The 24,328-nt window shown below is 42.7% G+C and overlaps 1 protein-coding gene across 1 annotated transcript in view; it reads left to right on the plus strand.

Annotated features, from left to right (window-relative positions):
• Positions 1–2,718: 2,718 nt before the first annotated feature.
• ETNPPL (ethanolamine-phosphate phospho-lyase) overlaps positions 2,719–24,328 on the plus strand; it is a 67,339-nt gene continuing 45,729 nt past the window's right edge. The window contains exon 1 of the mRNA XM_073571978.1: positions 2,719–2,894. Within this exon, the coding sequence (XP_073428079.1) occupies positions 2,839–2,894 (56 nt within the window). The 5' untranslated portion in view covers positions 2,719–2,838. The remainder of the gene's footprint in view (positions 2,895–24,328) is intronic.

Genomic DNA, 24,328 nt, shown 5'->3' on the forward strand with positions numbered 1-24,328 from the left:
ATGCACTTGGGGGTTAAAGGGCTGGCAGGATACGGCTGCCACACAAGCATTGCGGACTCTGGGGACCTGCCCGTGGGCTGCATGAAAAGTCACCCCTGCTATATACTATATACAGAGCTCCTGTGTATAATATCACAGGTGATCCCTTTATTACCTATACAAAGACACTATATACAGAGCTTTCTGAGTATAATGTATCCGGTGATCACTGTATTATCTGTACACTATATACACATGAGCTAAGTGTATAGTGTCAGTCTACAGGTAATAAAGGAATCACCAGTGACTTTTTACACAGGAGGTCTTTATATAGTGTACAGGTAATACAGGGATTACCAGTGACAATATACACAGTAGCTCTGTGCTGTGATGCTGTGACAGCCAGGACCACCCAGTCTCAGATTGAACAGCCGAGCTGTCAATCAAAACACCGACAGCTCAGCACGCCCTGCACCTGATTTGACACTGAGATGCCACTCAAAGCACTGACATCATCATCATTCCCCTGTACCAGATTGGATGGCTGAGCCATCAGTAACTACATTCCAGACACACTGAGGGTTGGAATCGTGACCTGTACAAAGTGTAATGTCACTGGTGATTACTGCATTACCTGTACACTATATAAAGATCTCCTGTGTATAATGTCACTGGTGATTACTGTATTATCTGTACACTGACACTATATAATGTTACTGGTGATTACTGTATTATCTGTACAATGACACTATATACAGAGCTCTTGTGTACATTGTCAACAGTGGTAATGTTAACATTATTAGTATTGTGGTGTTTATTCATGGTCATTATTGTAGTATTATTCGATCACTATTTGGTGGTAGTAAGTGGTCTGGTCAAGGCGTAGCGGTATTTGTCCTTTGTATGTGTTATTATTCAGTCACCACGGGGTGATAATTTATAGTCTGGTCATGGTGTGGTCGTATTTGTTCCTTATATGTAGTATTATTTGGTCATTATTTGGTGGTATTATGTGGTCTGGTCATGGTGTGGCGGTATTTCTCCTAGTATGGGGTATTAATTTGTCAGTATGGTGGGATAAGATGTAGTCCGGTCATGATGTGGTGGTATTTGTCCCTGTTCAGTATTTGTAAGCCAAAACAGGAGTGGGGGAAAAATACAGAAATGGTGACGTATGTCTATTATACTTTTCCTCTCATTGTTCCACTCCTAATCTTGGCTTACAAATACTGACCACATACTGAATGTGTGAACGTGGCCTAAGGATAAGTGATAAATTATTGATAGGTAGGAGTTCGACTATTGGGACCCTCACCGATAGACGGAATCTCCAACTTTTATCCACATTAGTATGGAGCGGCATGATTGACTTGATCACTAATCCCATTTGTTCCCTAAAGGGCATGTCACACTAAGAGATATCGCTAGCAATATCGCTATAACTAGTGACGTTATAGCGATATTGCTAGCGATATCACTGTGTCTGATACTTACGACCGGCTCCCCCGCTGGTTATCGCTGATCGCGCGAGAACGTTCAGGACTGTTTCTCGTCGTCAGCTTCCTGTGGCGCTTCCTGCTGTGAGGACGAGCGGCGCGTGGAGCCGGGCGGGTGGACGCAGGATCGCCTGGTGTGACAGGTAAGTAGCGACCCCCATCCCCAGCGATGTCGCTAGTGAGATCTGCCTGTGTGGCAGCTCACTAGCGACCACTTACTGATGTACCAGCGATCCTGACCACGTCATATCGCTGGTCGGGATCGCTGGTGCATCGCTAGGTGTGACAGTACCTTAAAAGTGCTGCATGATGCATCTGACTTGCGGCTCCATTTCAAAATGGGAATAAAAGTTCCCCATATCAATAAATTATCACCTACCTAACCTGTGGATTGTTGATAACATGTTTTCAAAGAAGCCCTTTAATGCAAACTACTGTAATTGTACATCCCAGTTATGGTGGCGCACAGTAGATGTGCAGGGGCCGCATAGCTGTAAGGCGGGCCCATGGAGTCAATTCCTACTGTGGGCCCCAGACACACCAGTCCAACCATGCCTAAAAGCATAATGATTTATTATGGTTTTCCAATGTGTCCGTAAAAGATAGTGTTTGTCCATGATTTTTTGCTGAGCTCTTCAGAAAACATAAGTCAAGTTGGCAATCCTGAGCAGCACCATCACCTCCAGATGTGTTAACGTTTAGTTCAATCCCTCACTGCTTTCATTACATACAATACAGCTATAAAACAAGGTGACAAACACAACAGAAAGTATTTTGAATACTTCAGACAGTTCAGCAAATAACTGTAAATCTATTTTGTGCCGCTACTTTTTGATAGATCTGATCAGCTTTTTTTTTCTTTTTTGCTATTTGTTCAGATTCTATTGTTTTTACTTGAGCATCTGAATATAAAGACTATGGGTAGCTTCTAATATTGGGATTCACAAGAGGGCAAAAGAGTTAGGAAAGCACAAGAATGCAAAGTTTGTAGGCTAATAATTGAAATTAACTACTGAACAGTCAGCAGGACATTTGTGCCCATGCAAATGGGGGCATGGAGTCGGTACAATAACTGTGTAGAAGACATTTCGAAGGCGTATGTTACCGCTTTGATGTCCTCGGCTAGAACAAAAGTTGGAAAAGTTAACCATTTGCTAGCCCATCACCATTGTAGGAGTTAATGTCAGGCAGAGGCGGGAGAGGGGAGTGGAAGAGGCAGTGTCCTTAGAAAACTCAGCCAAATAGGGTGAGAGCAAAAAGCAAGAGAGCAGCTCTCACACCTCACAGCCTGTGGTCACACAAGAGTCCTGGGAGCTCAGCTGATCTGCAGTTCTGTGCCAGGGGGAGATTGACAGGAGCCGAAATGTGTGAGCCATACTGCAAGGAGAAAACCATTGAGCTGAGGAAAAAGCACATAGGGTAAGTCCCAATGCAGAGCAGCTATCTCCACTGTGGAATATGAACCGACTATCATTTCAGTACTTTATTAGTCGTGCTGCTTCAGATATACATATTCCTAAATAATTAAGAATCAGGACACATTCTGCATCATATACTATAGGGTTGTATTGGTGTTATTCTGTTGCATGGTACCATATGTTCCTTGTACCATCCATGTACTATAGCAATGTGGGACATTACATCCCTGACTCAGGATCACAGCTGACAGTAACTGGAAAGTAAACAGCATTAATACCTAGTGCCAAAATGTCCTGAATGTCAGTGTACCCAAAATTAGAGGAGACCTAATAGTTGAGGTAGAGCAGACCCTCTAGTAGATCATTCCCATCTGCACTCAGACAATGAGTATGGCAGTATACTGTGTGAAGTTGGTCTGAAAATAACACAAGATCCCCATACTACCTAATCATGCCATCCTACTGAGCGGTGGAGAAAGAAGTCTGGTGCCAGCAGCACACTGACCACAAGTGACGAGGCATTTCCGAAAAGAACAAACAGCAGATCTCCGAGCACATTACAAAAGGAAGCCGCGTCTCCCATTTCTGGGTCTAATCACACATGTCCTAATATTTACAGAAGAGAACTTGGGTAACTGAATTGGCCCTAAGGAAATTGCTAAAGTTTACATATAAAAGAATGATCAAGTTCTACACGTCATATGACAAATTGCAAATATTTGTCAACAATGTGCTAAAAATCTGTAATGTGATTTCACTGTACAGTGGTATTCCTATATTATAATGCTCAAAAATAGATAATTGAAATGTAGACAGCTATATGGTAAAAAGATATGATTGAAATAGACAGAAGTATATACAACAGCAGCCTACAATGAAGGAATATAGGAATTCCACTACTGCAACATAACGTTATTGATCAAAGAGTGTAAAAACCGTCCACAGGGACAAGGTGGCCTCATTAGATGGGCCCTGGCTCTATTGACTCACCTCTCATTTAGCCTATCCATGCCTAGATAGATAGATAGATAGATAGATAGATAGATAGATAGATAGATAGATAGATAGACAAATACAGGATAGATAGATAGATAGAAAGATAGATAGAAAGATAGATAGATACGAGATAGACGTGGGATAAATAGATAGCTATGGGATAGATAGACACAGGATAGATAGATAGATAGATAGATAGATAGATAGATAGATAGATAGATAAATAGATAGATAGATTTATATGGGATAGATAGATAGATATGGGATAGGTAGATAGATATATAGATAGATATTGGATAGATAGACAGATAGATAGATATGGGATAGATAGATAGATAGATATGGGATAGATAGATATGGGATAGGTAGATAGATATATAGATAGATATTGGATAGATAGACAGATAGATAGATAGATAGATAGATAGATAGATAGATAGATAGATATGGGATAGATAGATAGATAGATGGATGGATAGATAGATAGACAGATAGATAGATAGATAGATATGGGATAGATAGATGGATAGATAAGATATGGGATAGATAGACAGATACGGGATAGGTAGATAGATAGACTTCTATAGCCCCATCCTGGATCTGCCCCATCCACCTTTCCTACAGCCCCTATCCCTATTCCCTTTTGTACACTTGCTTTGGCAAAACTAATGTGTATTTAGTTCTGCCAATAAAGCTTCTTTGAATTTGATAGATATATAGAAAGATAGAAACTCTGTTATCCCATATGATCTGTCCAATCCTCATTGTTCTCTCACAAATAGGATTATACCAGCATATAACACTGGAGCCAACTAACAAAAGCGGAGGGCTGGGCGACCCTTCCTATTATTCAGGAGGATCACCAGTACTGAAGCCTTGTCTGTTGTCCTGTAAATCACTCGGTGACTGCACAGGAAAAAAAAAACCAGGAAGGAAAGAACCTAATCTACACGTTACGTTATCTTATCTGGTTTTTTCCAGCGTATTCCATTTCTTACTGTCTAAAGTTCGCAGTCTTCAGCAGACAGTAGGGGAGCAGCGGCACACAGTCCCTGTAATTGCCTTCCAATGGCGCCAGTGTCCCAAATAAAGCTGATCATAGTCTCTGTACATGTGTCATTAGATGCTATGCATTATACGTCATAGCAGGAAAGTACCACATATAGCAGAAATGTCCCCTTACACTAACATACCGACACCTAAGCCTTACAGACGGTGATGAATGGTGGCGAGTGGGATGAAGGGAACAGGGTGGGGGGATCCTGAGGCTGAAGCAGACATGGGAAGGGGAGAGGGGGAAGGAGAGGGGTGTTCATGCTCTTCTACTACATCCAGACTGTCCAAAATGGAATAGTCTCTGAGCAGGCTTTGGATCAGCTTTATCCAGGCAAGGGAAGTCCAGGCTAGCCATGTAGTGTCCCTAGGTGACAGGGTGTACAGTAAGGCTTCTTGGTTTTGAAGCAAATTGTAAACTCAAGGATAAAGTTTATAAAGTACCTATTAATACAATAGGAGTTTGTATGTTCTCCCCGTGTTTGCGTGGGTTTCCCCCAGGTGCTCCAGTTTCCTCCCACATTCCAAAGACATACTGATAGGGAATTTAGAGTGTGAGCCTCAATGGGGACAGAGATGATAACGTGTGAAAACTGTAAAGCGCTGCGGAATATGTTAGCGCTATATAAATATAGAGATTATTATAGTCATCTCTTGGGTACAAATTGTGTTCCAGGTCGACTAATAGATCCTGACTAGAGTTGAGCGATACCGTCCGATACTTCAAAGTATCGTATCGGATGGTATCGGCCGATCTTTAAAAAAAGTATCGGTATCGCCGATTCCGATACCGGAAGTCCCATTCAAGTCTATGGGACTTCCGGTATCGGAATAAGAAAAACCCTTTCCTGCCCTTGTACAGCCTCTCTGGGGTCTGTACGGGCCTTTCGGGGGGCTGTGCCGGCCTGCCAGGGGGTCTGTGCAGGCTCCGGTGGTCTGTGCCGGCCTGCCGGTGGTCTGTGCAGGCTCCGGGGGGCTGTGCCGGCCTGCCGGGGGGCTGTGCCGGCCTGCCGGGGGGCTGTGCCGGCCTGCCGGGGGGCTGTGCAGGCTCCGGGGGGCTGTGCCGGCCTGCCGGGGGGCTGTGCCGGCCTGCCGGGGGGCTGTGCAGGCTCCGGGGGTCTGTGCAGGCATCGTCCGATGGGACTACAAGTCCCATCGGGCGATGCCTGCTACCATGACAGTGATTGACACATTAGCCAATGATGGGATAGTAGTAGTCCCATCATCCGGCTAATGTGTTAAATGTAAAAAAAAAAAAAAAAAAATTACATGCTACATACATACAACATGCATACTACATACATGCTACATTCATACTACATACTACATACATGCTACATTCATACTACATAAATACTACATGCAACATACATACTACATATATACTACATGCATGCTACATACATACTGCATGCTACATACATACCACATATATACTACATACATACTACATGCATGCTACATGCTACATACATAACACATATATACTACATGCATGCTACATACATACTACATGCTACATACTACATATATACTACATGCATGCTACATACTACATGCTACATACATACTACATATATACTACATGCATGCTACATACATACTGCATGCTACATGCATGCTACATACATACTACATACATACTACATGCTACATACATACTACATATATACTACATACATACTACATACATACTACATGCATGCTACATGCATGCTACATACATACCACATACATAACACATATATACTACATGCATGCTACATACATACTACATGCTACATACATACCATATACATACTACATGCATGCTACATACATACTACATGCATGCTACATACATACTACATGCTACATACATACTACATATATACTACATGCATGCTACATACATACTACATGCTACATACATACTACATATATACTACATGCATGCTACATACTACATGCTACATACATACTACATATATACTACATGCATGCTACATACATACTACATGCTACATACATACTACATATATACTACATGCATGCTACATACTACATGCTACATACATACTACATATATACTACATGCATGCTACATACATACTACATGCATGCTACATACATACTACATGCTACATACATACCACATACATACTACATATATACTACATGCATGCTACATACATACTGCATGCTACATGCATGCTACATACATACTACATACATACTACATGCTACATACATACCACATATATACTACATACATACAATACATTCATACAATACATACATAGACATACAGTACATATAACATAGAGTAACATACTTACCAATACTTGTCACATTGTTCCCCGAAGCCATTGTCTTTTCCGGAATAAATATTAACATAACAAACCACAAAAATACTCACCCACGATCCGAAGCAGTCCACGAGTGTGTCCCACGACGATCTTGGGTAGAGAACTGCAGCATCAGCTGTTGCTGCCGTTCTCTACGGGCTGCAGGAATCCAATGACGGAAGGTAGGTATCCTTCCGCACTGTATTCCTCCTCCACTTAAAAAAAAAAAAAGTCCCTAGTCTCACTTTATGCCATTGCTGTGTGGGAAATTCCCACACAGCAATGGCATAAAGTGAGACTAGGGACTTTTTTTTTTTAAGTGGCGGAGGAATACAGTGCGGAAGGATACCTACCTTCCGTCATTGGATTCCTGCAGCCCGTAGAGAACGGCAGCATCATCTGATGCTGCAGTTCTCTACCCAAGATCGTCGTGGGACACACTCGTGGACTGCTTCGGATCGTGGGTGAGTATTTTTGTGGTTTGTTATGTTAATATTTATTCCGGAAAAGACAATGGCTTCGGGGAACAATGTGACAAGTATTGGTAAGTATGTTACTCTATGTTATATGTACTGTATGTCTATGTATGTATTGTATGAATGTATTGTATGTATGTAGTATATATGTGGTATGTATGTAGCATGTAGTATGTATGTAGTATGTATGTAGCATGCATGTAGCATGTAGTATGTATGTAGCATGCATGTAGTATATATGTAGTATGTATGTAGCATGCATGTAGTATATATGTAGCATGTATGTAGTATGTATGTGGTATGTATGTAGCATGTAGCATGCATGTAGTATATATGTAGTATGTATGTAGCATGTAGTATGTATGTAGTATGTATGTAGTATGTATGTGGTATGTATGTAGCATGTAGTATGTATGTAGCATGCATGTAGTATATATGTAGTATGTATGTAGCATGTAGTATGTATGTAGTATGTATGTGGTATGTATGTAGCATGTAGTATGTATGTAGCATGCATGTAGTATATATGTAGTATGTATGTGGTATGTATGTAGCATGTAGTATGTATGTAGCATGCATGTAGCATGCATGTAGTATGTATGTAGCATGCATGTAGTATGTATGTAGCATGCATGTAGTATGTATGTAGTATGTATGTAGTATGTATGTAGCATGCAGTATGTATGTAGCATGTATGTAGTATGTATGTAGTATATATGTAGTATGTATGTAGCATGTAGTATGTATGTAGCATGCATGTAGTATATATGTAGTATGTATGTAGCATGCATGTAGTATGTATGTAGTATGTATGTAGTATGTATGTAGCATGCAGTATGTATGTAGCATGTATGTAGTATGTATGTAGTATATATGTAGTATGTATGTAGCATGCATGTAGTATGTATGTAGCATGTAGTATGTATGTAGCATGCATGTAGTATGTATGTAGCATGTATGTAGTATGTATGTAGTATATATGTAGTATGTATGTAGCATGTAGTATGTATGTAGCATGCATGTAGTATGTATGTAGTAACATTTAACACATTAGCCGGATGATGGGACTACTACTGTCCCATCATTGGCTAATGTGTCAATCACTGTCATGGTAGCAGGCATCGCCCGATGGGACTTGTAGTCCCATCGGACGATGCTTGCACAGACCCCCGGACATCAGCACAGCCCCCCGGCAGGCCGGCACAGCCCCCCGGCAGGCCGGTACAGACCCCCACAGGGTGCACAGACGACCGGCAGGCCGGCACAGCCCCCCGGCAGGCCGGTACAGACCCCGGGCAGTCCACACAGCCCCCCGGCAGGCCGGCACAGCCCCCCGGCAGGCCGGCAGAGACCCCGGAAGGCCCGAAATGACGGCGCATCATGATGCGCACACACCGCGCATCATGATGACGTCAGGCCGTCAATCAACTGAACTTCCGATTCCGATGCCGAATTCCGATATTGAAAAAATATCGGAAGTCGGTATCGGAATTCCGATACAGCAAGTATCGGCCGATACCCGATACTTGCGGTATCGGAATGCTCAACACTAATCCTGACCAAAGGGGCACTTCTACAGTTGTCTATTCTGTGAAGTTACCCCTTTGGGCATTCCACCGGTTGCATGAGACTTCCTCCACATCCCACCACCTAACCCCTGATATAGCCACCAATAACAAGTCATTTTGTCCATTGGATAACCTACCAAAAAGCAGATAAGTCTCTAAAGTCCCTAAAGTAGTGTCAGTCAGTCCTTGAATAGACTCCACCAAGTCTTTTGCTCTGATAAACTTGTAAATTGTCTTTGGTTTCCACAAATTGGGCTTGAGTCCTTCCATTTGTTGCTCCCTCACAACATGGACAACATCACTATAGAAAGGAAAGGATTGCAGTAGTAATGGTAGCTACTTTCCCTGCCAAGCCTTTGACATACGGGCAAGGGAAATAAATAATCCATGGCTATATCCACAGAGCTACATGTCCTTCTCACCATTGTGGGGTGTCTTGCATATAATAGTCCACTCTGCCCAATCCTAGAATTAAAATAAAGTGAAACACTGACCTGGCAATGATCCGGCTAATGGTGGTAAGAGGGGACAGCAGGCAACATCTAATATATGGAAGGCTAGGAAGAGCAGATTTTTATATACTTGACCTTGCTGTTACCAGTGTGCAATAGCAGCCTAAAGGGCCTGTCACACTAAGGGTGGTTTCACATTGGCATTTTAGGGCGCAGCGACGGCCTGCGCACGGCCGCCGCTAAGCCCCGCCCCCTGCTGCGCCTCATCCAGTAGCTCCGCCTACGGGCGCATGACGCTGCATGCATCCTGCGTCCCCTATCTTTACCACTGGGGACGCAGGCCGTGCGCAGTTTGCATTTGGCGGCGCTTGCGTCCTTTTGACGGTGCGCCGAGCGCAACCAAATTGCAACAGGTTGCGTTTGGCGCTGGTCGGCGCACCATCAAATAGACGCATGCGCCGCCAAATGCATACTGCGCACGGCCTGCGTCCCCAGTGATAAAGATAGAGGATGCAGGATGCATGCAGCGTCATACGCCCATAGGCGGAGCTACCGGAGGAGGCGCGGCAGGGGCGGGGCTTAGCAGCGGCTATGCGCAGGCCGTCGCTGCGCCCTGAAACACTAATGTGAAACCACCCTAAGCAATATCGCTAGCAATATCGCTATAACGACACAAAATCAGCGATCTCGCTGGCGGTCTCGCTGTGTGTGATGGGGCCTTTAGCGCTTTATCTCTTGCTTTATATAACCTATTTAACCTACAAGAGCAAACAATACAAGAGCAAATTACAAACAAGGCATGGTTATTGGGGGTTTACATAACGCTAAAGGTACTGTCACACTTAGCGCTGCACCAGCGATCCCGACCAGCGATATGACGCGGTCAGGATCGCTGGTACATCGCTAAGTGGTCGCTAGTGAGCTGCCACACAGGCAGATCTCACCAGCGACATCGCTGGGGACGAGGATCGCTACTTACCTGTCACACTAGGCGATCCTGCGTCCTCCCGCCCGGCTCCACGCTTGTCGCTCGTCTCTCCACAGGAAGCGCCGCAGAAAGCTGACGATGAGAAACGGTCCAGGTCGTTCTCGCGCGATCAGCGATAACCAGCGGGGGAGCGGTCGTAGGTAAGTATCAGACACAGCGATATCGCTATAACGTCACAAGTTATAGCGATATTGCTAGAGATATCGCTTAGTGTGACAGGCCCTTTAGTCTCTGATTATACCAAACTCTCTTTTAAGAGACTCTATGGTGCTGCCTGATAACAAGCTTTGTTATGGCAGCTTTCTGTACACAGTTGTGGCCTGAACTGCCAGACTGAACTGTGGGCAAACATCTGAATATCAATTCACTTAGTAAATCATTTTTCCAATAAGGCTAAAAAACACTCATTCCAATGGAGTAACAGAAACGAGGCGGATAGCCTGCAGGGGAACAAACATCTGTCCTGCAGTCACCTGAATAGCCAGAAGTTGCCAGCTGTGCAGCGCTGCCCCGGCCACACATGTGCTCTCTCCACCACCAGACGGCTGATTTTCCTTTACGCAGCAGCCCGCACATTGTAATCATTTCCTATGCGCTCCTTCTTTCCAATCCACCCCACCAGTAAACAAACTTCTCGTTGCTTAGTAAAACCTCTTTGAAAGACTTGTGAAACACTGTGATGGTCGAGCAGCTAAGAAAGCCAATGCAAGTCCATATTCTATCTTAAAGCGGATCTGTCACCAGACTTCACAATGCAAACTGCAGATATGAACACACAGATCTCTCGGACATGATAAGAACGCTGTATTACGTGGCACAGCTAATTGCTTGAAGAGGTTGTCTCTCCTTGAACTAAATATGTGGCTCCGATAATATAATAAAGCCTATACTCTCCTCCCGTGCTGGCGCCGTTCCAGCAGTGTCCCGGAGTCCTGGTGCTATGGAATGTCACATGGCACCCAATGGGCGCTAGCATCACTGTCTCTGCCTCAGTACAGATTGAACATGAAGCTCAAGTCAAAGATCAGCTGCAGCCCGGACTTCCTCTTCATGTTCAGTCCGTACGAAGGTGGGTATAGTGACGCCAGCACTGATTGGGCGCGAGGCACAAGTGTCATACCACCGCACCAGAGCTCCGGGACCATGAGTGCTGACACTGCTGGAATGGCGCCAGCACAGGAGGTCAGTATAAGCTTTTTATTCTATCGGGGCCAAATACTTTTGTTCAAGAAGTGGTTGTCCTAATAGTGGACAACCCCTTAAAAAGCAATGTGTATTTGCAACCTTTTCTGAGAGCAGCATGAAGAAGTGGCTCGGAATCCAGTGATGCATCACTTACTGGGCCGCTTGCTGTCATTTTGATAAAATCATTGTTTTCTCTGCTGCAGATCTAATAGTTCATCAAATGCAGATCTCTGTATAACCCTTACACCACTGACTGACAGCTTTCCGTGTAAATTGAGTATAGGCAGAAAGCTGCTGGTCAGTAGTGGGAGCCAAGTTATACAGAGGACTACATGGCACAAGGCAACTAATCCTTTAGTGATAATCTTCTACTGATTAAACACTGATTTAATTGAAACAACACAGTCCAGTAAATGACAGATCACTGGAATCAGAGTCTGTTTCCTACATCATGCTGCTCTCAGATTACATAACAAAAACCTGATGACAGAATTACTTTAAAATATTTTCTCCATCCACCTATCCTGATTGACCTGTCTTTAGTGTCCCTACTGCTGCTGATGTCTCGCACTGCTCAGTACAAGCTGCATCTGTCAGGCAAGATGGGTTGGTGGAGACTGAATGCACTTAGACTCATAACCGATTTCATTCTACAGCTGGATTATTATGCACATGGATTTTAGAAGTAATTGCATCATCACATCAGGTATCAGAGATTTATTTATTCATGTATACAACTTGCATTGTGAAATTATGTGACAGATATGCTTTAAAGGGAATCTGCCAGTAGGATAAACCATCCTAAGCCCTCTATATGGGCATGTAGGTCATAGGAAGCTGAATAAAGTGACACTTTGATATTTGCGATCTGATAGCTTATTCCGGAGAAATCCACATTTTTCGTATACGTAAATTATCTCTTCCAGGCTATAGGGAGGATGTTGCCTGGAAGATAACTCTGCTTCCAGACCTTATTTTAAATAAAAGGGAGAGTTACTCTGCAGTGAGATCAGGAGAGAGTGGCAATTACACACTGGTAACCATTACACATCACACTGGTAATCAGCTGCGGCCACCGGCATCAGGGGCTTATCTACAGCATTCTGTAATGCTGTAGATAAGCCCCCAATGTTACCTGAAAGAGAAGAAAAAAGAGTTAGATTATACTCACCCAGGGGCGTTCCAGGTCCGGTTCGGGTCCAGAGGGAGTTGTGGTCCGGTCCGGCGCCTCCCATCTTGCAGCGATGACGTCCTCTTCATTCCTGGCCCACGTGGCTCCTGTGCAGGTGCATTGCTCTGCCCTGTTGAGGCAGAGCAGAGTCCTGCAGTGCGCAGGCGCAGGACCTCTTTGCCTGCGCACTGCAGTAATCTGCTCTGCCCTCAACAGGGCAGAGCAGTGAGCCTGGAATGAAGAGGATGTCATCGCTGCAAGATGGGAGGCGCCGGACCGCGACTCCATCCGGACCCGAACCAGAACCGGAACGCCCCTGGGTGAGTATAACCTAACTTGTTTTTCTTATCCTTCAGGTAACATTGGGGGCTTATCTACAGCATTGCAGAATGCTGTAGATAAGCTCCTGATGCCAGTGGCCGCAGCTGATAGGCAAAAAAATTGATGACAGATTCCCTTTAAGTAAGCTCTGGAGGCAGATTTATCTTCCAGGCAGTGTCCTCCCCAGAGCCTGGAACAGAGAATTTACATAAAGTCATAAAGCATGATTTCTCAACAACAACACATCTGATATGAGACATACATGTAGGATTTTTCAGCAGTCTATAACCTGTATGCCCATACTAATAGTTTAGATAGGTCAAATGTGATGACAGATTCCCTTTAATCCAGATTTTACAGTTGTGACCAGTGTCATTTTTTCACACAAAATAGATAATAAATAACATTTATCACATGTCTACTTAACATAAGCATAATTTTTTAAAAACTTTTTTTGTTATAAAAACTTCACCCCTCAAAGTACTCAAAACCACATTCAATAAGTTTATTAACCCTTCAGGTACTTCACATTAATTAAAGCAATGTGGAAGGAAAAAATAAAAACTTTCCCTATTCCCACAAAAATGTTGATTTAGCCCCAATTTTAGCATTTTCACAAAGGTTATGCAATTTCTCCTGAGTACGCCAATTCTCCATATGTGGTGGAAAACTACTGTTTGGGTGCATGATAGGGCTTGGAAGAGAAGGAGCACCATTTTACTTTTGGAATGCAAAATTGTCTTGAATTCATAGCGGATGCCATGTCGCGTTTTAAGACCCCTGATGTGCCTAAACAGTGGAAACCTCCACAAGTGACCTTATTTTGGAAACTACACTCCTCAAGAAACTTATCTAGAGGTGTGGTGAGCATCTTGAACCCACTGGTGCTTCACAGAATTTTATAACGTTAAGCAGTGAAAAGGAAAAAATACATTGTCGTCAGCAAAAATGTTGGTTTTGTCCTTAATTTTTCATTTTCACAAGCTTAACAGAAGAAAGTGAACTGTACAATTTGTTTTGCAATTTCTCCTGAGTAAACTGATACCCCATATGGGGGAAAAACTACTGCATGGGCTAATTGCAGAGCTCGTAAGGGAATCAGTGGCAACTGAATTCTGGAGCTCAATTTTGTCTGGTATAAATTTCGGATGCCATGTCACATTTGAAGAGCCTTCAACATGCCAAAACAGAGAAAAAAAAGACAAGTGACCGCATTTATAGGGAATCTTCTGCCGGGGGTTCCGTCTGAATCATGTATTTCAGAGATGTACACAGAAACCCTGGTGTAAGCACTCAGTGCAGAGCGCAGGATAAATGTGAGCCGAGCCTTACTGCAATCATTGAGAGGCAGAATGAAGAAATCAACAGCAGGTTAAGAATTGGTTTTATTTCTTTATTTATGCCATTCCTCTTGCAGTACAAGTGATTAGATGGATTTATTCTCTGGGTCAGTGCGATTACAGCAATACCAGATTTTTATCGTTGGTTGCTGTAAAACACTCAAAGATGCTAAATAAAGTTTTTGCATCACCATATTCTGACAGCTATAATTTTTCTATATTTCTGCTGACTTTTACATGTAATTTTCTGGCACTTGACATTTTTTGATCGCTTTCTATTTTGATCTTTGGGAGGAAGAATTAACAAAAACCAGCAATTCAGAAATTGTTTTGTTTTTTTTCCTGTTTTTCATTATGCCATTCACCATATGGTAAAAGTGATAACACAGCTTTATTTTTGAGTCAGTATGATTGCAGAGAATTGTTTTATCATCGCTGTATTCTAAGAGCAATAACTGTTTTTTTTTCTCCACTGATGGAGCTGTAAAGCAGCTTGTTTTTTGTGGGACAAGATGCTGTTTTCATCTATACTACTTTATTTACATTTTACTTTTTGATTTCGTTTTATTCCAATTTTTTGGTGGTATGATGAAAAAGCATAGTTTTTAGCCACTTTTTTTTTATCTATTTTAACCGAGTTCACTGAAGGGGTTAAATACTGTGATAGTTTTATAGATCAGGTCGCTCTGGATGCAGAAATACCAAATATGTATTTTTAATTAAACTAATAGATAAAATTAAGGAACAATAGGATCCAAAATATATCAATTTATTAATGTTTGAAAATATAGAATATCATAATAAATATACCTACTAACATTAAAAATTTTTATTTTTTGGTTTATTTATTTTAGTATTTTTTAATACATTTTTACAATTTTGTTTTGCTTTTTTTTTTACTTTTGCACATAGTCACGCTATAGGACTTTTTTTTACGTTTATCGTTTATGGTATAATTCAATGCAATGACAGAAGCCTCTTGGACCATACTCTCAGCATGGTCTAACAGGCTTACTATAGCTGACTAATTCAGGGATCATCATGATGACTTCGGGTTGCCATGGCAATGATTGGGCCCTTGTAATGACGTCACAAGGGTGCTGATCTGTCTCTTGCAGCTTTCAAAATCCTCAATTGCTCTCAATCGCACCATTTATGGGTTTAAATGTCCTGCGGCTGTGCACTCTAGGCAGCAACAGCCGAAGCTCAGCTATAAATTATGACGAGCTCCTTGTGCTGATAATTGGGCACAGCTTCTGTGCCCTCATAATTTCCGTGGCATAAATTTACATCATCTTTTGGGAACCCCTTCCTGACGATGACGTAAATTCAAGTCAAATATCGTGAAGGGGTTAAGGGAAACCTGTCATGGTGAAAATGGTATCTGATCTGCAGACAAGATAGTATGTACATTTTTATGGGAAATGATAAATTTTATTTAATGAAATCCCTGGTATTTATATGTATATGATGCCAGTAGGTGGTCCTACTCAGTGATTGATTGCCTTCCCTGTATGACTGTGTAAATCACTGAGTAGGACCGCCCACTGGACTCCTATGCATACAGACACCAGGAATTTCAATGAAAAAATACACGATATGTAGATTTTTTTCCAACAAACCTATATATAATTCTGCTCCACTTCTTTCTTTATCACTCTGTCCACAGATCAGACTGCCTCAAGAATGTGACAAGTTCTCTTTAAGTCCTGGAAACTTTTTAAAAAATCAGTCTGAGATTTCTGTAATTCCCCTAACCCAAGTCTATGTCGTGTATTTTCCATAAGTGTACTGTATCCTCACATGCAGACATTTATTAGTGTGTTTTCATTTTCACTATTATTCATATTTTGGCAGGGTAGGATTATGCAGATTGTTTTATGTGATTTAACCCCTTTGAGACAATTTTTTTTTTGTTTTCAACTCTTTGCTTTCGATTTTTCCTCCCCGTCTTCCAAGAGCCATAAGTTTTTTATTTTTCCATCGTTATAGCTGTATAAGAGTTTGATTTTTGCAGGACGAGTTGTATTTTTGAATGACAACATAAATGTTGTTGTATCAAGTACTAGAAAACAGAAAAGTAAGTCCATGAGAGGAGAAATAAGAAAAACTGCAGTTCTGCCATAATTTTTCAGGTTTTGCTTATACAGCATTCTTAAAGCAGTAAAAATACAGCAAAATCATACTAGTTACATTTTTTTATATAGCATAGATGGTAAGCCTGCGAGCACTGCCCTCAAGCCTCACTCCTTGGTATGTGTTGAATTTTGTGTTACTCTGTAATGTCTTTATTGTCTGTACAAGTACTCTCTGAATTATAAAGTGCTACCGAATATGTTGGCGCTGTAGAAATCAAAATTGTTATTATTTTAACAGTGAAAAAAATATGAAATCTGTAAAAAAAAAATAAAAGGTTTGTTTATGCCGCCATTTTCTGAGAACTGTAACTTTTTCACTTTTATGTTTGATGGAGCTGTGTAGAACTTGTTTCTTTGCATTCCATGCTGACGTGTTTATTAATTTATCATTTTTATTGCATTTTTTTGTGAACTGAAAAAATGCAAATCTGGCATTCTGATCTTGTCTTTGTTTTCAGTTTTAAATAATTTTATATCTTGATAGACTGGACTTTTTGGACTTGTGATACAAATTATGTGTATTATTACCTTTTTATTTGCATATTTTGATACTCGCATAGTTGTAGAAAAGCAGCTGTCCTCTACCAATGCTGGCTCTGGAGAATTCTGACAGAACGCATACAGGACACAGGCAATGGAAAAAATGGAGAAATTAAGTTCTCCATCATCTCCAAACTTGTGATGTGTTTCTTTCATGCGAGAGAATCGAATCACACTGCATGACATTCTGAATAATCTCTGACATGAGCGACTATTTGCTCCTGTGATCCCGGCTTAAATGTTCAAATTGATGTAGGCTTTTTGACTGCCCTAGCTATTGTTCCCATACCCCCACAAGACACATAGTAGCAATGGTGGATACAGTACAGGAATAAACTTGGTCTGTCATTATGTCTGCCAGTGCTTTACAAATTCATTACCATCTAGAGTAATCACAGGTGATTTATATTAATGAGAATAGCTATTATAGCATTGCACGATGATGGCATGGACTATTTAATTCATTTGATATCTTAAAATAAATAAAAGATTAAATAACGAAAGTATCTATCAGAGATGAGTGCTAGAGATGAGCGAATCCGAACTTAAAAGTTTGACCTTCGTACTGGACAGTTAGTGTCTAGTTCTAAAACGCCCAACACGGACTTTCCCTAGAACTCCGTTGTAATGTTCAGAGTTGCGGGGGAAGTCTGGGAGGGGAAAGTGTGAGAAAGAGAGGGTTTTTTTTCCCAGATCCAAAGTTCTGGTCTGCATTGTTTATAATGGGGTTCAGGTTCTGGTTCAAGTTTGGGTACAGTTCTGGAACCAAACTTTGGACTAAATTTCACGTCGAGTAGCAGAACCCAAACTTCCATGGGTCTTCTCATTCCTAATGAGCAGATTAATACACAGGACCATAGTCCAGTGTTCACATCAATATTCTGTGGCTGTAGACCTCGAACCAGCAGCATCCCCGGTGCCGATTCTGAAAAGCAAACCCACCATAACATCAAATATGCATCATGTCACAATGATGACAAAGCCTCAGTACCACAAATCAGATGAGACAGCAGAAAATCCGGCAGGTACGAAGCAATTCACAGTGTTCTTGTACAGTGATTTTGGACTACTGATATCCTGCAAATTGTTTTGTTAATCTCTAATATCTATAATAATCTAGAATAATGTACATATAAGACCTTTTAGACACATAAGCATTCTTTATCTTACATAGTTACATACATAGTTAAATAGTTATATAGGTTGAAAAAAGAACTAGGTCCATCAAGTTCAACCTTTCTCCACCAATTGTACATTTGTCACTAATCTAATATATAATTGCCAATCGGCTCTGTCACAGCTTCTGGCAATTGTGTCACTATCCCACAACCTACCGTGGCTGGAACTACGCCGACTGACATATTGGAACACCCAAGTTATGGGTATTCCGATATGGCGGCCAGGATTCAAATCCCCCGCCCTCCGGCTGAGTCAATGAGCGTTGCCACGTGGGATTCAAATCCCCCGCCAAAGTCGCGCAGCTCCGCTCATTGGCTGAGCAGCCTGCCTTCGCTCATTGGCTGAGCCGCCCGCCGGCTGAGGCTTGGCGGGGGATTCAAGTCCCGTGCGGCACCGCTCATTGCTTCAGCCGGCGGGGGCTTACTTACTTACATACTTACCTGACCGGGAGGAGCGTTGCCGCGGTGCTTCTATTCTCACCAGAGACCGGGGCAGGAGTGCGGTGTCGGAATTGCGCATGCGCATAGCGCTATCCGGCGACATTTTACAGAAGACACATTTGCAGTGTGCCTTCAGCAGTATGGCACCGGACAGTGCGGTATGGGCATGCGCGCACACCGGCGCTCCTCCCCGCCCTCCGGCAGGATGGGACAGCGCTGGAGCACAGGGAAGAAAGGTGAGTATAAATGTTTTGGTTTTTTTTGTTTGTGTGCAGTTTAATAGGGGTGAGAGGACCATACATATCAGGATAGGGTGGTGAGAGGTAGCATGCACACCTGGATAGGGGGTGAGGGGACCATGCATAATCGGATTGGGGGGTGAGAGGACCATGCATATCAGGATTGGGGGTGAGATGACCATGCATATCAGGATAGGGGGGTGAGGGGTAGCTTGCATACCAGGATAGGGGGGTGAGGGGACCATGCACATCAGGATAGGGGGGTGAGGGGACCATGCACACCAGGATAGGGGGTGAGAGGACCATGCATACCAGGATAGGGGGTGAAAGGACCATGCATACCAGGATAGGTGGGTGAGAGGACCATGCATACCAGAATATGGGGGTGAGAGGACCATGCATACCAGGATAGGGGGTGAGGGGACCTTGCATACCAGGATAGAGGGGTGAGAGGACCATGCATAACAGGATTGGGGGTGAGGGGACCATGCATACCAGGATAGGGATGAGGGGGGACCATGCATATCAGGATTGGGGGTGAGGGGACCATGCATACTAGGATAGGGGGGTGAGGGGACCATGCATACCAGGATACCAGGATTAGGGGGTGATAGGACAATGCATACCAGGATAGGGGGGTGAGAGGACCATGCATACCAGGATAGGGTGTGAGAGAGCCATGCATATCAGTATAAGGGGGTGAGAGGATTATGCATACCAGGATAGGGGGGTGAGAGGACCATGCATTCCAGGATAGGGGGGTGAGAGGACCATGCATACCAGGATAGGGGGGTGAGAGGACCATGCATACCAGGATTGGGGGGTGAGAGGACTATGCATACCAGGATTGGGGGGTGAGAGGGCCATGAATGCATAAAAATCCTGTGAGGCACAGCTCATTGGCTCAGCCGGCGGGGCGTGGGATATGAATCCTGCACCGCTCATTGGCTCAGCTGGTGGGGTGGGGGATTCAAATCCTCCTCCCAAGTCGCGCGGCACCGCTCATTGGCTGAGCCGCCCGCCGGCGGATGTTCATTTCACAGCACTCCCAATGCAATAGCATCAGGCCTATTTCTAGTTTAAGTATAACCTTCAATCTTATGTGTATTGAGGAAATCATCCAGCCCTTTCTTTTAAAGCTGTTACAGTGTTTGCCATTACTACCTCTTGTGTTCGGCATTCCACAGTCTGACTGCTCTAACTGTAAAGAACCCTTTCCTATTTATCTGTTGTAATCACCTTTTTTCCACCCGTAATGAGTGCCCCCTGGTCCTTACTATGATCTTTAGAAGGAAATAGTCATGCCCCAGTCCTCTGTACTGACGACATAAGTATTTGTACATGTAAATGACATCTCCTCAGAGGCAACTTTTTTCTTAGCTAAACAAGCCCAATTATTCCAACCTTTCATCATATGAGAGGCCTTCCATCCCTTGTAATAATTTAGTTGCCTGCCTTTGAACTGATTCTAACTTCTGAGTTATCCTTTTTAAATGTGGAGCCCAAAACTGGATCCCATATTCTAGATGTGGCCTCACCAGTGATTCATAAAGGGGTAATAATACGTTGGGATCGTGGGATATTATCTCTCTTTTTATACATCCTAAAATCTTGTTTGCTTTTGCGGCTGCTGCTTGACATTGAGTACTGCTGCTCAGCTTACTCTTCGTTCACACCTGTCAAACTAGTCTTGACATTAATCCAAACAGCACACAAATTTATAATTGGTTGTGTTGTGGTACCTTCTAAGGGTCCATTTTCATGGGCTGACTGACAGCTTGATACAAAACCTTTACTGATCAGCAGTCATTTAAATGAATGTTTAGACCAAAGAAAATGATGCACACTGTGCGATCTGTAATAGATCTTCAGTACAAATAGGTTGTCATGGTTCTCGGTAGCTCGAGTCCTGTTTTCACAGGTCAATGCACCGATGATAACGATGATTTATTTTTGAGCAATACAAAAGATCAATTAATCTTATAGACGAGTATTTTTCTCGTCGTCTGCTTCCTGCGGCGCTTCCTGCTGTGACGACGAGCAACGCGTGGAGCCGGGCGGGAGGACGCAGGATCGCCTGGTGTGACAGGTAAGTATCAACCCCCGTCCCCAGCGATGTCGCTAGTGAGATCTGCCTGTGTGGCAGCTCACTAGCGACCACTTAGCGATGTACCAGCGATCCTGACCGCGTCATATCGCTGGTCGGGATCGCTGGTACATCGCTAAGTGTGACAGTACCTTTAGAACTAACGGGCAGGTAGGTGCATGGCGCTGATCTCTGCTGGCTCACAGCAGTCACAGACCGCTCCTGCCGGCAATTCTGCATCATCCGGTGACATCACCTCGAGAGAGCAGCTGCTTATCTACCCCTGTCATTGTCATGCTGATCGTAAGTCAGGTCCCCCCTGCATAAATGCAGGAACCTGGATGTCAATCACCATAACACTGGCAGTCATTCCCCATCCACAGAGCAGCCTGGAAAAGGAAGAGCTGCTCTGTTGACATGAAGCACCTTAATCGCTGGCAGGAGAAGTCTTTGACTGCTCTGAGTCGGCAGCACGCAAAACAGTCAGATACTTAGCATCTGCCTGCCTGTCAATTCTTAAGGTACTGTCACACTTAGCGATGCACCAGCGATCCCGACCAGCGATATGACGCGATCAGGATTGCTGGTACATCGCTAAGTGGTCGCTAGTGAGCTGCCACACAGGCAGATCTCACCAGCGACATCGCTGGAGACGGGGGTCGCTACTTACCTGTCAGACGAGGCGATCCTGTGTCCTCCCGCCCGGCTCCACGCGTCGCTCGTCGTCACAGCAGGAAGCGCCGCAGGAAGCTGACGACGAGAAACGGTCCTAGATGTTCTCGCGCGATCAGCGATAACCAGCGGGGGAGCCGGTCGTAGGTAAGTATCACACACAGAGATATCGCTAGCAATATCGCTATAACGTCACTAGTTATAGCGATATTGCTAGCGATATCTCTTAGTGTGACAGGCCCTTTAGACCCATGAAAAAAAAATAGTCCCAGGAAACACCTTTCAGTCTCTATTGGTTTTTTTTACAGAAAGAATATTGCTACAAACTGTCAAAAATAAAGTCTTGCTGTCAACAGTGACAGAACTGCGGAAAGCAGATGTGAATAACCTGTCTGACATATATTCCTAACACATAGAAGAAAGCGTAAAAAACACATACAGTGCAAATCATCATAGAAACTTGTCACAATAAGATGAAGTCAGTGACTCGTTTTTTTTTTTTTGCATTTTTTTCTTGTTCGAGGAAAAGTTCTGCTGTCAACAAAAGTGGAAAGTTTGGATAAAACTTTTGGACTGGTTTCCTGTTATTAGAGAAAGTTTATAGTTTTTGTCTAGTCATTATCTTCTGTGACAGCTGATTAGAATTGTTTAGTACCCTTCAACCAGTCTGAACATGTTAGATAAACCACTAAAAATGTTCAAAGTCTGAAAATGAGAGGAGACGTTATGTATTGTCACTACTAGTAATATTTATGGTCTTCAATTTCGGTTTCATTGTTTCCTCAGGAAGTAAAGCCCAGACATAGCTTGGCATTGTAGCACCTATATTTAAAGCACTGTATATTTAAAAGCAAAATTAATTAAACCCTGATTCATTATTGCCCTTGTGCCTGTTTTTGCCTAGTTTAGCGTGGTTTGGCTTTTTTTTGTTTACACCCAATTCAGTTATTCTATTTGCATCCTTTTTTAGGTCTGTTTTAGCTTTCGGCTTTGTTGGGAAAGTTTTGCAATTCTAGATGTTTTTCCTGATTCACCAATTGTGACATTATAAAAATTTGCTGCAATTCCACTCCAGTCCCCACCGGTGTATTTTTGAGTGCACTAGTAATTTGGTGCATTTTGCAAAATGTTATGCTTTTGCACTAAACAGTTGCAAAAATAGCGCAGAACAGAAAAAAGACCATGTTTGAACAAGCACCAGATTCATTAACTGCATGTGCCATGTTAAATAATTTTGCACAAAAAATGAGAACAAATGCCACAAGACAAAAAAGGAAAGTTACTTAAGAAACAAAAACAAAAGACGAATTAGAGCCTTGGTTTAAAGCGATCTCATCTACAAATTAAGACCATGGCCCATGGTACCATGCATTTGTACCAGTTTTTTGTCTTGGATTTTAGTGTTTTTAATCTTTTTTTGTGTTTGCACAGTATTCCTCTTTACTCTTGCTCCTTTTTTAAGTCTATTTAATATGTGGTTGCCTGTTTTGCATTTTTTTGTATCTTTTTAGGTCTTTATTGTGGGCAGAGGTTAATATTTTGTGATGTTTTTGCCTGATTCATTATTTAGCGACTTTTCAAAAAGTCGCAAAAGTGCTGCAATTTTTTTTGCCATTTTGTGAAACATGAAACTTTTGTGTGCTAAACAATAACAAAAAAGGTAGCAGAGTATGCGGTCTATATTTCTGTTTTTGAAAAATTGGCACAAAGAATACCACAAGACATAAAAGAAAAGTGACTTAAAAATGCAAATGGTGAATCAGGCCCCATATGCTTACATCTAATCTAAGCAATGTCAGTGATGTCAGCATTGTGCCCCCCCAACTACATGTAATTAGCCATTTTTCTCTAGGCCAATAAAAATATATATTGATTAACCACTCGTTCCCCCAATTCTTTACCAATCGCTCTCCTGCATCTTTAACCCCCCACCACTGTTCTCCTCCTGCTCCCCTAATTCACTATACTTTTATGTCCTCCATCACATCCCCACTCCCACTTTTTATTTTCTCTTTCCCAGCTTCTACTCCCAGTTTTTACTTTCATGTCCTTTTCCCAGCACCCACTCCCACTTTGTTATACTTTCATGTCTTCCAATTCCTTATAATACTTGTCCTCTCCCATATCTCCAGTCATTCATTTTAAATTAAAAAAAAAGAATCACCTCTCCAGATAATCTCTGCAGCTCTGTTTCCTTCCTTCTGTGGCTAGTGGGTACCTGCTAAATTTCATAATCATCAAAGATGAGTCATAGAGAAAGCTTT

This window comes from Dendrobates tinctorius, unplaced genomic scaffold, assembly GCF_039654945.1.
Source record: "Dendrobates tinctorius isolate UK_male_01 unplaced genomic scaffold, ASM3965494v1 ptg000030l, whole genome shotgun sequence".
NCBI classification, from domain to species: Eukaryota; Metazoa; Chordata; class Amphibia; order Anura; family Dendrobatidae; genus Dendrobates; species Dendrobates tinctorius.